The sequence below is a fragment of the Dryobates pubescens genome, chromosome 36, assembly GCF_014839835.1.
Source record: "Dryobates pubescens isolate bDryPub1 chromosome 36, bDryPub1.pri, whole genome shotgun sequence".
Taxonomy (NCBI): domain Eukaryota; kingdom Metazoa; phylum Chordata; class Aves; order Piciformes; family Picidae; genus Dryobates; species Dryobates pubescens.
In genome coordinates, this window is record NC_071647.1 from 1,678,081 (window position 1) to 1,692,755 (window position 14,675).

Below are 14,675 nucleotides of genomic sequence, written 5' to 3' on the forward strand. Positions count from 1 at the left end.
GCAGGCACCATGAGAAATCACTTCTGGGGTTCCCAGAAGCTGCTGCTCAGCCTTTGGAGGCAAAGCTTTGCTCTGCTGCCTGTGTCCTTTGCTCAGCTGGGTGACAGAATGGGTTGGCTTGGAAGGGACCTTCAAGCTCAGCCAGTTCCAACCCTCTGCCATGGGCAGGGACCCCTCCCACCAGCCCAGGCTGCTCCAGGCCTCCTCCAGCCTGGCCTTCCACACTTGGAGCCTTCCCAGCCTCTCTGGCCAGCCTGTACCAGTGCCTCACCACCCTCGTGGGCAGGGACACCTCTCAGCTAGACTCAGCTGCTCAGGGCCTCATCCAGCCTGCCCTTGAGTACCCTCAGGGAGGAGGCAGCCACAACCTCCTGGGGCAACCTGTTGCAGAGTGTCACCACCCTCCTGCTGAGGAACTGCTTCCTCAGAGCCAGCCTCACCCTCCCTGCTGCCCTCCCTCAGCTTCAAACCACCCTCAGCCTCAAGTCTTTGACTCCTCCGACAGCCCCAGCTGAGAGCTGCCATCCCTGGAGCCTGGATGGGGTGCTTGGTGCCATGGGTCAGTTGATTAGGTGGTGCTGGGTGAGAGCTTGGACTCCATGATCTGAAAGGGCTCTTCCAACCTGGTCCATTCCTTTCCCATTCCTTTCCCATTCCTTTCCCATTCCTTTCCCATTCCTTTCCCATTCCTTTCCCATTCCTTTCCCATTCCTTTCCCATTCCTTTCCCATTCCTTTCCCATTCCTTTCCCATTCCTTTCCCATTCCTTTCCCATTCCTTTCCCATTCCTTTCCCATTCCTTTCCCATTCCTTTCCCATTCCTTTCCCATTCCTTTCCCATTCCTTTCCCATTCCTTTCCCATTCCTTTCCCATTCCTTTCCCATTCCTTTCCCATTCCTTTCCCATTCCTTTCCCATTCCTACTCCTCTCCCCTTCTACTTCCCCCCCCTCCCCTTCTACTTCCCCTCCCCTTCTACTTCCCCCCCCCTTCTACTTCCCCCCTCCCCTTCTACTTCCCCCCTCCCCTTCTACTTCCCCCCCTCCCCTTCTACTTCCCCCCCTCCCCTTCTACTTCCCCCCTCCCCTTCTACTTCCCCCCCTCCCCTTCTACTTCCCCCCTCCCCTTCTACTTCCCCCCCTCCCCTTCTACTTCCCCCCCTCCCCTTCTACTTCCCCCCCTCCCCTTCTACTTCCCCCCCTCCCCTTCTACTTCCCCCCCTCCCCTTCTACTTCCCCCCCTCCCTTCTACTTCCCCCCCTCCCCTTCTACTTCCCCCCTCCCCTTCTACTTCCCCCCCTCCCCTTCTACTTCCCCCCCTCCCCTTCTACTTCCCCCCTCCCCTTCTACTTCCCCCCTCCCCTTCTACTTCCCCTCTCCCCCTTCTACTTCCCCCTCTCCCCCTTCTACTTCCCCCTCTCCCCCTTCTACTTCCCCCTCTCCCCCTTCTACTTCCCCCTCTCCCCCTTCTACTTCCCCCTCTCCCCCTTCTACTTCCCCCTCTCCCCCTTCTACTTCCCCCTCTCCCCCTTCTACTTCCCCCTCTCCCCCTTCTACTTCCCCCTCTCCCCCTTCTACTTCCCCTCTCCCCCTTCTACTTCCCCCTCTCCCCCTTCTACTTCCCCCTCTCCCCCTTCTACTTCCCCCTCTCCCCCTTCTACTTCCCCCTCTCCCCCTTCTACTTCCCCCTCTCCCCCTTCTACTTCCCCCTCTCCCCCTTCTACTTCCCCCTCTCCCCCTTCTACTTCCCCCTCTCCCCCTTCTACTTCCCCCTCTCCCCCTTCTACTTCCCCCTCTCCCCCTTCTACTTCCCCCTCTCCCCCTTCTACTTCCCCCTCTCCCCCTTCTACTTCCCCCTCTCCCCCTTCTACTTCCCCCTCTCCCCCTTCTACTTCCCCCTCTCCCCCTTCTACTTCCCCCTCTCCCCCTTCTACTTCCCCCTCTCCCCCTTCTACTTCCCCCTCTCCCCCTTCTACTTCCCCCTCTCCCCCTTCTACTTCCCCCTCTCCCCCTTCTACTTCCCCCTCTCCCCCTTCTACTTCCCCCTCTCCCCCTTCTACTTCCCCCTCTCCCCCTTCTACTTCCCCTCTCCCCTTCTACTTCCCCTCTCCCCCTTCTACTTCCCCCTCTCCCCCTTCTACTTCCCCTCTCCCCCTTCTACTTCCCCCCTCCCCCTTCTACTTCCCCCCCTCCCCCTTCTACTTCCCCCCCTCCCCCTTCTACTTCCCCCCCTCCCCCTTCTACTTCCCCCCCTCCCCCTTCTACTTCCCCCCCTCCCCTTCTACTTCCCCCCTCCCCTTCTACTTCCCCCCCTCCCCTTCTACTTCCCCCCCTCCCCTTCTACTTCCCCCCCTCCCCTTCTACTTCCCCCCCTCCCCTTCTACTTCCCCCCCTCCCCTTCTACTTCCCCCCCTCCCCTTCTACTTCCCCCCCTCCCCTTCTACTTCCCCCCCCTCCCCTTCTACTTCCCCCCCCTCCCCTTCTACTTCCCCCCCCTCCCTTCTACTTCCCCCCCCTCCCCTTCTACTTCCCCCCCCTCCCCTTCTACTTCCCCCCCTCCCCTTCTACTTCCCCCCCCTCCCCTTCTACTTCCCCCCCCTCCCCTCCTACTTCCCCCCCCTCCCCTCCTACTTCCCCCCCCTCCCCTCCTACTTCCCCCCCCTCCCCTCCTACTTCCCCCCCTCCCCTCCTACTTCCCCCCCCTCCCCTCCTACTTCCCCCCCTCCCTCCTACTTCCCCCCCCTCCCCTCCTACTTCCCCCCCCTCCCCTTCTACTTCCCCCCCCTCCCCTTCTACTTCCCCCCCCTCCCCTTCTACTTCCCCCCCCTCCCCTTCTACTTCCCCCCCCTTCTACTTCCCCCCCTTCTACTTCCCCCCCCCCTTCTACTTCCCCCCCCCCCTTCTACTTCCCCCCCCCTTCTACTTCCCCCCCCCTTCTACTTCCCCCCCCCTTCTACTTCCCCCCCCCTTCTACTTCCCCCCCCTTCTACTTCCCCCCCCTTCTACTTCCCCCCCCTTCTACTTCCCCCCCCTTCTACTTCCCCCCCTTCTACTTCCCCCCCCTTCTACTTCCCCCCCCTTCTACTTCCCCCCCCTTCTACTTCCCCCCCCTTCTACTTCCCCCCCTTCTACTTCCCCCCCTTCTACTTCCCCCCCTTCTACTTCCCCCCCCTTCTACTTCCCCCCCTTCTACTTCCCCCCCCTTCTACTTCCCCCCCTTCTACTTCCCCCCCTTCTACTTCCCCCCCCTTCTACTTCCCCCCCCTTCTACTTCCCCCCCCTTCTACTTCCCCCCCTTCTACTTCCCCCCTTCTACTTCCCCCCTACTTCCCCCCTTCTACTTCCCCCTCTACTTCCCCCCCTCTACTTCCCCCCTTCTACTTCCCCCCCCTTCTACTTCCTCCCCCCTACTTCCCCCCCCTTCTACTTCCCCCCCCTTCTACTTCCCCCCCCTTCTACTTCCCCCCCCTTCTACTTCCCCCCCCTTCTACTTCCCCCCCCTTCTACTTCCCCCCCCTTCTACTTCCCCCCCCTTCTACTTCCCCCCCTTCTACTTCCCCCCCCTTCTACTTCCCCCCCCTTCTACTTCCCCCCCTTCTACTTCCCCCCCTTCTACTTCCCCCCCCTTCTACTTCCCCCCCTTCTACTTCCCCCCCTTCTACTTCCCCCCCTTCTACTTCCCCCTCTCCCCCTTCTACTTCCCCCCCCCTCCCCTTCTACTTCCCCCCTCTCCCCCTTCTACTTCCCCCCCCTCCCCTTCTACTTCCCCCCCCTCCCCTTCTACTTCCCCCCTCTCCCCTTCTACTTCCCCCTCTCCCCCTTCTACTTCCCCCTCTCCCCCTTCTACTTCCCCCCTCTCCCCCTTCTACTTCCCCCCCCTCCCCTTCTACTTCCCCCTCTCCCCTTCTACTTCCCCCCCCCCCCCTTCTACTTCCCCCCCCCCCTTCTACTTCCCCCCCCTCCCCTTCTACTTCCCCCCCCTCCCCTTCTACTTCCCCCCCCTCCCCTTCTACTTCCCCCCCCTCCCCTTCTACTTCCCCCCCCTCCCCTTCTACTTCCCCCTCTCCCCCTTCTACTTCCCCCTCTCCCCCTTCTACTTCCCCCTCTCCCCCTTCTACTTCCCCCTCTCCCCCTTCTACTTCCCCCTCTCCCCCTTCTACTTCCCCCCCTCCCCTTCTACTTCCCCCCCCCTCCCCTTCTACTTCCCCCCCCTCCCCTTCTACTTCCCCCCCCTCCCCTTCTACTTCCCCCCCCTCCCCTTCTACTTCCCCCCCCTCCCCTTCTACTTCCCCCCCCTCCCCTTCTACTTCCCCCCCCTCCCCTTCTACTTCCCCCCCCTCCCCTTCTACTTCCCCCCCCCTCCCCTTCTACTTCCCCCCCCTCCCCTTCTACTTCCCCCCCCTCCCCTTCTACTTCCCCCTCTCCCCAAGCTGCCTCTTCCAGATCCATTTCTGCAAGGCAAGAGTGACACCCCCCCCCCCCCCCCCCCCCAATCAACAGACCCAAAGCTACATTTCCTTCTGTTGGGGGGGGCTTTGGAATGCTCTTCAGCACCAAATAATTTAATCCAGAGCAGAAGAAAGTAGGGGAGGGGGGGGGTGGGGGGGCAAAAGGCATCAACAATACTTTTTGTTTGGGAGCTGCAGAGAGCTGCTGCTAACAAAGATGTTCAGTTGCAGCTGAAAAACAAAACAACTGCCTGGAATGCTTGACAGCATGGAACACACACAAGCAGAGAGGGAGGGGGGGGAAAAAAAAGAGCTCCTGAGGAGAACAAGGCAAATTTTGGCAGGCTGCTGAAGTTTGGAGAGCTTTGGCACTGCAAGGTTGGAAGTTAATCACTTGCACATTAGGGGAAGAGTCCGGAGCGAGCTGCAGGAGGAAGGGGAAAGCTGAGAGTGCTGCATGGAGGCTTTGGAGGGGGAGGGAGGAAGAGCTGAAGTGCTGATGGAGCTGCTCTGCAGGCCCTGGGCTCCACATGTGGCCCAGGAGGTCAGTGGAATCCTGGGGGGCAGTGAGGAGAGGGAGGCCAGCAGGCTGAGGGAGGTCCTGCTGCCCCTCAGCTCAGCCCTGGTGAGGCCACAGCTGCTGAGGGAGGTCCTGCTGCCCCTCAGCTCAGCCCCGGTGAGGCCACAGCTGCAGGACTGGGACCAGCTCTGGGCTCCCCAGCTCAGGGAGGACCTCGGGGACTTGCTGGAGAGGGGGCAGCAAAGGGCTGCAGAGATGCTGAGGGGCCTGGGACAGCTCTGAGGGGAGGAGAGGCTGAGTGTGGAGAAGAGCAGCCTGGGGGGGCCCTGATCAGTGCTGCTCAGCCCCTCCAGGGTGGGTGGCAGGAGGCTGGGGCCAGGTGAGCGCAGCCTGCTGGGCTGCAGGGGATCCCTTGCCTTGCTCCCCACCCTTCACCTGTGCCTTTCCCAGGGGCAGGCAGAGAAAGTTTATGAAGCAGAGGAGCTGCAAAGTGAGAGAGACTGATGAGAACTTCCCAGCTGGGAGGGGAGAAGGAGGAGGTGGAAACCTGATAGCCATTGTCAGGCCTTGGCAGGAGCCCTGCCTGCCGCCCGGCCCTCTCCCTGTCTCACTTTCAGGAGCTCTGGAACCCTACCCCTGGAGTCAGCCTTTTGTTTGGCTTTGCTCTCAGATTGTTTCCATTAGAAGCTGTCAGAGGATCAAGAAAAAAAAAACCAACCCCCCTCCCAGAGATGGTTTGGGTTTGCTGTGGTCATTTACAGCCCTCCTGCTTGGCTGGGGCTGGGGGTGGAAGGCTTTATCAGCCCTCTCCTCAGGCCTTCAGCTCCCCCCTGACCACAGGCTGACAGCTCAGCAGCTGCAGGTTGCCCAGCAGCAGGGTTTCCTCCCAGGCAGGCTGAGAGCAGTTTCCACAGGTCTTTAGGTCCTCCCTCTGCCCCAGGCCACTTCCATCACACAGCAACAGCTTCCTTGTCCCTTGGACTCTCTGACTGGGGTCAAAATCCAGTGGGACTCTGGGGAAGCAGAGCTGGAGGAGGAGAGGGCTGAGACCTTTCCTTTGCCTCAGGCTTTAGCTGTAGGAGCAGTTGCTCACTTGGGTCCCCAGCCCCCTGAGTTGGAAGCTCAGGAGGGGGAGCAGAATGAAGCCCCCATGATCATAGAATCAGCCAGGTTGGAGAAGACCTCAGAGGTCATCCAGTCCAACCTGGCACCCAACACCTCCTGACAACTCAACCATGGCTCCAAGTGCCACATCCAAACCTTTTCTGAACACCTCCAGGGCTGGGGACTCCACCACCTCCCAGGGCAGCACATCCCAGTGGCCAATTGCTCTTGCTGGGAAGAACTTTCTCCTCACCTCCAGCCTAAACCTCCCCAGGGAAGCCTCCAGGGAAGGAGACTCCACAGCCTCTCTCCAGTGATGGGTTGAGCAGCTCCACAGTGGTGGATTCAGCTGGTTCAGATCATTCCCTGAGTTGCCAAATCATCTCTGGGCCTTGTTTTGACCACAGGCATCTGCTTTTCTCTTTCCAGAGGTACATGCCACAGGCTTCAACTATCAGAATGAGGATGAGAAGGTCACTCTGTCCTTCCCCAGTACTCTTCAGAAAGGTGAGGAGCTGTCTGCCTGCTTCCTCCTTGCTTCAGCCCACGTGTCTGAGACGTCTGCAGCTGCCAGAGCTGGGGCAGGACAGCTCTGCCTGCCTGGGGGATCCCTGCAGGGCTCTCCCTGGGGAGGGACTCTGGGAGCCTCTGGAATTGCAGTGGGGGTTCCTGTTCCTCTGCTGATCTGTGCTTGAGCTGGCTCCAGTTGGCAGCCAGGCTCAGAAGCTCTTGCTGTGAGGTCAGGAGAAGTGGCTTAGGTGATTGGGCCCTGAGGGGGGTTGGACACTGAGGTCAGGAGGAGAGTTCAGGGAGCTCTGAACCGCTGGTGCAGAGTCCAGCTGGAGGCCTGCAGCCAGTGGTGTTCACTGGGGGTCAAGAGTGGATCCAGGTTTGGTCAATACCTTCATCAGTGACCTGGCTGAGAGGGGACTGAGGAGGATATGAAGCAGGGGAGGTGGTGGACACCCCCTCGAGGCTGTGCTGCCAGCCAGGGCAGGCTGGGGGCTGGGCAGAGGTGAACCTCCTGAGCTTCAGCCAGGGCAGGAGCAGAGTCCTGCCCCTGGGGAGGAACACCACAGGCACCAGTGCAGCCTTGGGGTCTTCATGGGGATAGAGCCCTGGGGAAGAGCAGGGGACATCCATGGGACAGCAAGGTGCCCCTGTGGCCAGGAGGGCCGGGGGTGTCCTGGGCGAGCAAAGCGCGGCCGGCGGGGCTGGGGAGCTTCTCCTCGCCCTCTCCTCTGCCCTGGGGACAGCACACCTGGAGCACTGTGTCCAGTTCTGGGCTCCCCAGTTCAGGAGAGACAGAGACCTGCTGGAGAGAGGCCTACAGAGGCTGTGAGGACGATGAGCAGAGGGCTTGAGAGAGGCCAACAGAAGCTGCCAGGACGACGAGCAAAGGGCTTGAGCGCCGCGGGCGGCAGCCCAGCCCCGGGGCCGCGGCTGTGAGCCGCTTGGACCGGCCTGGAGGCCGTGCTGGGGCAGGAGGCAAGCTGCCAGCCAGCCTCCTGGTGCTCTTGCAGGGACAGGGATGCTGAAGATTGACTTTGTGGGGGAGCTGAACGACAAGATGAAAGGTTTCTACCGCAGCAAGTACACCACCCCCGGCGGCGACACGCGCTACGCCGCCGTCACCCAGTTCGAGGTAGGGCACCCGGCCCTGGCCCCCAGCCCTGGTCCCCCAGCTCCAGCCCTGGTCCCCCAGCTCCAGCCCTGGCCCCCAGCTCCAGACCCCAGCTCCAGCCCTGGTCCCCCAGCTCCAGCCCTGGTCCCCCAGCTCCAGCCCTGGCCCCCAGCTCCAGACCCCAGCTCCAGCCCTGGTCCCCCAGCTCCAGCCCTGGTCCCCCAGCTCCAGCCCTGGCCCCCAGCTCCAGACCCCAGCTCCAGCCCTGGCCCCCAGCTCCAGCCCCCAGCTCCAGCCCTGGCCCCCAGCCCTGGTCCCCCAGCTCCAGCCCTGGCCCCTAGCTCCAGACCCCAGCTCCAGCCCTGGCCCCCAGCTCCAGCCCCCAGCTCCAGCCCTGGCCCCCAGCTCCAGACCCCAGCTCCAGCCCTGGCCCCCAGCTCCAGACCCCAGCTCCAGCCCTGGTCCCCAGCTCCAGACTCCAGCTTCAGCCCTGGCACCCACTCAGAGCTCCAGACTCCAGCTCCAGCCCTGGCCCCCAGCTCCAGCCCTGGTCCCCCAGCTCCAGACCCCAGCTCCAGCCCTGGTCCCCAGCTCCAGACCCCAGCTCCAGCCCTGGCCCCCAGCTCCAGACCCCAGCTCCAGCCCTGGTCCCCAGCTCCAGACCCCAGCTCCAGCCCTGGCCCCCAGCTCCAGACCCCAGCTCCAGCCCTGGTCCCCAGCTCCAGACTCCAGCTCCAGCCCTGGCACCCACTCAGAGCTCCAGACTCCAGCTCCAGCCCTGGCCCCCAGCTCCAGCCCTGGTCCCCAGCTCCAGCCCCCAGCTCCAGCCCTGGCACCCACTCAGAGCTCCAGGCCACGCTGGGGCCCCCAGGGCACCTCCTTCACCTGGGATTGGTGCTGACATCAAGCCAGCCCCAGCGTTTCCCACCTTGAGCTGCATGCCCTGGCTGCTGACTCCTTGCTCCTTGTGGGCATGGGGAGAAGGAGCCTCTCCCTGCTTCCTTTTCCTCCTTCCCTTTTTCCTCCTCCTCACTCTTTTCCCCCTTTTCTCCTCCATCTCCCCCTCCCCTCCATCTCCCCCTCCCCTCCATCTCCCCCTCCCCTCCATCTCCCCCTCCCCTCCATCTCCCCCTCCCCTCCATCTCCCCCCTCCCCTCCAGCTCCCCCTCCCCTCCCGCTCCCCCTCCCCTCCATCTCCCCCCTCCCCTCCAGCTCCCCCTCCCCTCCATCTCCCCCTCCCCTCCATCTCCCCCTCCCCTCCATCTCCCCCTCCCCTCCATCTCCCCCTCTCTCCCCTCTCTCCCCTCTCCTGTTTTTTCCCCCCCCTCCTTTTTCCTCTTTTCCCTCTCCCTTCTTTTCCCTTTCATTAACCCAGCCCTGGGGTAAGACCCAGAGCTGCAGTGCCGAGCTCAGGAGTGTCAGTGTCTCTTCCCCCCTCAGCAGCCAGCACTCCCCCAGCTCCAGGCCTGTACAGGCTGCTGACCTCTGTCCCCTCTGTGTGGGCTGAGGTTTGTCAGCACAGCAGTTCCTGAGCCTTGGTTTGCTCTCCTGCAGGCCACGGATGCCCGCAGAGCCTTCCCCTGCTGGGACGAGCCTGCCATCAAGGCAACCTTTGACATTTCCCTGGTGGTGCCTAAGGACAGAGTAGCTCTGTCCAACATGGTGAGTTCTGGAGCTGGCTGCAGCTTGGCAGAGGCTTGGGGATGGAGCTGCAGGAGCTGCAGGTGGTCGTTGGGCCTGGGACTGAGCGAGCACAGGCGCGGGGGCCGGGGAGCGTCCTCCGCTGGAGCCAGGGAGAGGCTCAGCTTGGACAGGAGGGCAAATGTCATCCCAGGGAGGGCTCTCAGGCACTGGAACAGGCTGCCCAGGGGGGTGCTGGAGTCACCAGCCCTGGAGGGGGCTCAGAGCTGCATGGATGTGGTGCTGAGGGCCGTGGTGGGGTGGCGGTGGTGGGGCTGAGGGCTCTGGGGGAGTGCTGGGACTTGAGGAGCTCCAAGGTCGCTTCCAGCCTTCGGTTTTATGGTGCTGTGATTCTGTGTTCTGCCCAGGGATAGGCTGCAGAGGTGGCTCTGGTACAGTTGAGCAGTGCTTGGACTTGGCTGGGCTCAGAGGCCTCTCCCAGCCTCAGGAGCTCTATGGAGCTCAAGGAGAGGATTCAGTGGTGGCTCTGGTACAGTTGAGCAGTGGTTGGCCTTGGCTGGGCTCAGAGGTCTCTCCCAGCCTCAGGAGCTCTATGGAGCTCAAGGAGAGGATGCAGTGGTGGCTGTGGTACAGTTGAGCAGTGGTTGGCCTTGGCTGGGCTCAGAGGTCTCTCCCAGCCTCAGGAGCTCTATGGAGCTCAAGGAGAGGATGCAGTGGTGGCTGTGGTACAGTTGAGCAGTGGTTGGCCTTGGCTGGGCTCAGAGGCCTCTCTCCCAGCCTCAGGAGCTCTATGGACCTCAAGGAGAGGATTCAGTGGTGGCTGTGGTACAGTGCAGCAGTGGTTGGCCTTGGCTGGGCTCAGAGGTCTCTCCCAGCCTCAGGAGCTCTATGATGCTCAAGGAGAGGATTCAGTGGTGGCTGTGGTACAGTGCAGCAGTGGTTGGCCTTGGCTGGGCTCAGAGGCCTCTCTCCCAGCCTCCCCATCTCTCTGTGGTTGTGGTCCCAGAACGTGGTGGACAGGAAGCCCTACCCCGACGACGAGAGCCTGGTGGAGGTGAAGTTCGCCCGCACGCCCACCATGTCCACCTACCTGGTGGCCTTCGTGGTGGGGGAGTACGACTTCGTGGAGGCCAGGTCCCTGGACGGCGTCCTCGTGCGAGTCTACACCCCTGTGGGCAAGGCAGAGCAAGGAAAGTTTGCACTGGAGGTAAATGTGCCCAGGGCAGGGGCTGCCCGCCGGGGCAGGGGCTGCCCGCCGGCTCAGGGGCTGCCCGCCGGCTCAGGGGCTGCCCGCCGGCTCAGGGGCTGCCCGCCGGCTCAGGGGCTGCCCGCCGGGACAGGGGCTGCCCGCCGGCTCAGGGGCTGCCCGCCGGGACAGGGGCTGCCCGCCGGCTCAGGGGCTGCCCGCCGGGACAGGGGCTGCCCGCCGGGACAGGGGCTGCCCGCCGGGACAGGGGCTGCCCGCCGGCTCAGGGGCTGCCCGCCGGGGCAGGGGCTGCCCGCCGGGACAGGGGCTGCCCCCCGGCGCAGGGGCTGCCCCCCGGCTCGGGGGCTGCCCGCCGGCGCAGGGGCTGCCCGCCGGCTCAGGGGCTGCCCGCCGGCACAGGGGCTGCCCGCCGGCTCAGGGGCTGCCCGCCGGCGCAGGGGCTGCCCGCCGGCTCAGGGGCTGCCCGCCGGGACAGGGGCTGCCCCCCGGCGCAGGGGCTGCCCCCCGGCTCGGGGGCTGCCCGCCGGCGCAGGGGCTGCCCGCCGGGGCAGGGGCTGCCCGCCGGCTCAGGGGCTGCCCCCCGGCTCAGGGGCTGCCCGCCGGCTCAGGGGCTGCCCGCCGGCACAGGGGCTGCCCGCCGGCTCAGGGGCTGCCCGCCGGGGCAGGGGCTGCCTGCCGGGACAGGGGCTGCCCGCCGGCTCAGGGGCTGCCCGGCGGGGCAGGGGCTGCCCGCCGGCTCAGGGGCTGCCCGCCGGGGCAGGGGCTGCCCGCCGGGGCAGGGGCTGCCCGCCGGCACAGGGGCTGCCCCCCGGCGCAGGGGCTGCCCGCCGGCGCAGGGGCTGCCCGCCGGCGCAGGGGCTGCCCGCCGGCACGGGGGCTGCCCGCCGGCACGGGGGCTGCCCGCCGGGACGGGGGCTGCCCGCCGGGACGGGGGCTGCCCGCCGGCTCGGGGGCTGCCCGCCGGCACGGGGGCTGCCCGCCGGCTCGGGGGCTGCCCGCCGGCACAGGGGCTGCCCGCCGGGACAGGGGCTGCCCGCCGGCACAGGGGCTGCCCGCCGGGACAGGGGCTGCCCGCCGGCTCGGGGGCTGCCCGCCGGGGCAGGAGCTGCCCGCCGGCTCAGGGGCTGCCCGCCAGGGCGGGGGCTGCCCGCCGGGACAGGGGCTGCCCGCCGGGGCAGGGGCTGCCCGCCGGCACGGGGGCTGCCCGCCGGGACAGGGGCTGCCCGCCGGGACAGGGGCTGCCCGCCGGGGCGGGGGCTGCCCGCCGGCGCAGGGGCTGCCCGCCGGGGCAGGGGCTGCCCGCCGGCTCAGGGGCTGCCCGCCGGGGCAGGGGCTGCCCGCCGGCTCAGGGGCTGCCCGCCGGGACAGGGGCTGCCCGCCGGCTCAGGGGCTGCCCGCCGGGACAGGGGCTGCCCGCCGGGACAGGGGCTGCCCGCCGGGACAGGGGCTGCCCGCCGGCTCAGGGGCTGCCCGCCGGCTCAGGGGAGGAGGCTCTGCGCCCTCCTGCGCCGCCTCCACTGCCCCCACGGCACCAGGAGCGCCTGGAGCCGGTGGAGAGGGGAGCGGAGGAGATGCCCAGAGGGCTGTGGGGACAGGCTGAGGCTTGGGCTTGGTCAGCCTGGAGAGGAGAAGGCTCCAGGGAGACCTCAGAGCAGCCTGGAGCCTGAAGGGGCTCCAGGAGAGCTGGGGAGGGGATTTGACAAGGGCTGGGAGGGACAATGGCTTTGAGCTGGGAGAGGAGAGATTGAGGCTGGGGATGAGGAGGGAGTTCTAATGAGTGAGGCTGGGGAGACACTGGCAGGGCTTGCCCAGGGTGGCTGTGCCCTCCCTGGAGGAGTCCAGGGCCGGGCTGGGTGAGACCTCGAGCAGCCTGGGCTGGTGGGAGGTGTCCCTGCCCGTGGCAGGGGGGTTGGCTCTGGCTGATCCTGAAGCTCCCTGCAGGGAGCTGCCAGTCCTGGGGGCTGCATCAGAACCATTAGCAGATGCTGAAGGTGACCTGGATGAGGCCCTGTGCAGCCTGCCCTGGGTGCCCCTGCTCTGGGAGGCTAGAGGTGGTGGTGGGGGGGCTTGAACTGGCTGATCTCTGGGAGGTCCCTTCCAACCCCTCCCCTTCTGTGCTGGGTTTGTATAGGTTGGAAGCTGAACTCCTTCAAACCCATGCCCCAAATTCACTCTTTTTTTCCCCCCCCTTACCCCCTCCCCCTTTCTCCCTTGTATTCCCCTACAGGTTGCTGCTAAAACTTTGCCTTTCTACAAGGATTACTTCAACGTCCCTTACCCCCTCCCCAAAATCGATCTCATAGCTATTGCAGACTTTGCTGCTGGTAAAGTAAACTCTTACATTCATCACCCACTCAATCAATCAATCAAATTGGTGGCTGGGAAGAGTTGTTTGGTCTGCACCAATCTCAACTAAACCCCTTTGTATTTGTCTTGTCAAGGTGCCATGGAGAACTGGGGCCTTGTTACTTATAGGTATGCTGTTAAAGTCTTTTTTTTTCCCCCCCTCTCATCCTCCTCCTTCCTCTCTGTTCGTTAATCAATTAATTAATTGATTGGCTTGCTTTCCATGAGGAGCTCTCCATGGGGCAGCACCCTCCAGGCTTTGGAGCTCCAGCTCTGGGAGCCTTCCGCTCCCTCCAGCGCTGTGCTCAGCCAAGGCCGAGCTGAGCTCTCCCCCACCTGGAGCCTTTTGAGCCTCTACCCCAAGGGACTTTCTGAGCCCAGGTTTTTTTTGCCCCCTCCCTAAAAATCCCACATTTAGGGAGACAAAAAAAAAACCCAAACCACCTCTGCTTTTGGATGGTGTGGGCAGGTTGGGTGCACTCAGCACCCACCCTAGGAGCAGCTCAGCCCCACAGGAGCAGCTCAGCCCCAAGCTGTTAACTTCCCTTCCTTGACAGCTTTGTTTCTCCATTGGTTTGCTTCTCTTTTGGCCTTCATCTGATCAAACTTTTGGGGTTCTGTTTTTTTTGCCTGATTTCAGTATTGTTTTGCTCATTTTAGGGTCATTTCCCTTTGTTTTCTTGGGAGCTTTGGAGGTTTTTGGGGACCTGATGATCCTTGAGGTCAGCACTGAGTCTTGTAGAGCATTGAGTCCAGTGTTGGCCTTGGGAGTTTTGGGCCCAGGTTGGTCCCTTCCAGCCTGGAATTGTCTCATTTTTGGTCCATTTTGGTTCATTTTGATGGTTGTGAGCTTTGGATTTTGAATCTTTGAGGTCAACCTTGAATCTTGTAGAACATTTTGGCCACTCTTGGGCTTGGGAACAATTTTAATCCAGTGTTGGCCTTGGGAGTTTTGGGCCCAGGTTGGTCCCTTCCAGCCTGGAATTGTCTCATTTTTGGTCCATTTTGGTTCATTTTGAGGTTTGTAAGCTTTGGATTTTGAATCTTTGAGGTCAACCTTGCATCTTGTAGAACATTTTGGCCACTTTTGGGCTTGGGAACAATTTTAATCCAGTGTTGACCTTGGGAGCTTTGGGGTTTTGGGGACCTGATGATCCTTGAGGTCAGCACTGAGTCTTGTAGAGCATTGAGTCCAGTGTTGGCCTTGGGAGTTTTGGGCCCAGGTTGGTCCCTTCCAGCCTGGAATTATCTCATTTTTGGTCCATTTTGGTTCATTTTGATGGTTGTGAGCTTTGGATTTGGGGTCAGCACTGAGCCTTGTAGAACATTTTGGCCAACATTAACCTTCTGCCCACCCCACCAAGCCCTGCTGCTGGGACCAAGGGGTGTGGGGAGTGTCACAGAGCTGCATTTGGGGACTCTGTGAATCCCAGAGGAGTTGCTTTGGGATTGAGGGAGGCAGAGGAGATTTGGGTTGGTTTTTAACCCCCTTCTGCCCACCCCACCAAGCCCTGCTGCTGGGACCAAGGGGTGTGGGGAGTGTCACAGAGCTGCATTTGGGGACTCTGTGAATCCCAGAGCTGCTGCTTTGGGACTGAGGGAGGCAGAGGAGGTTTGCAGTTAAGGTTCCCAGAGCTGAGCTCTCTCCTAGCTCCCTTGGCCCTGCTTTGCTTTTGCTCTGGGGTTTCCTTGCCCTTTCCACTGTGTGCTTGGAGGCCTCCTTGCCCCCCGAGCTGCTGTGGAGCTTCCCAAGACCTCTCTGGGTACAACCTGCAGCTGCACTGCTG

The 14,675-nt window shown here is 63.3% G+C and overlaps 1 protein-coding gene across 1 annotated transcript in view; it reads left to right on the forward strand.

Moving 5' to 3' along the window:
• The window catches only part of NPEPPS (aminopeptidase puromycin sensitive), a 49,037-nt gene that overhangs the window by 17,692 nt on the left and 16,670 nt on the right, over window positions 1-14,675 (forward strand). Inside the window, exons 3-8 of the mRNA XM_054176795.1 lie at window positions 6,500-6,577; window positions 7,594-7,715; window positions 9,249-9,356; window positions 10,342-10,542; window positions 12,770-12,866; window positions 12,984-13,017. Of these exons, the coding sequence (XP_054032770.1) occupies window positions 6,500-6,577; window positions 7,594-7,715; window positions 9,249-9,356; window positions 10,342-10,542; window positions 12,770-12,866; window positions 12,984-13,017 (640 nt within the window). The remainder of the gene's footprint in view (window positions 1-6,499; window positions 6,578-7,593; window positions 7,716-9,248; window positions 9,357-10,341; window positions 10,543-12,769; window positions 12,867-12,983; window positions 13,018-14,675) is intronic.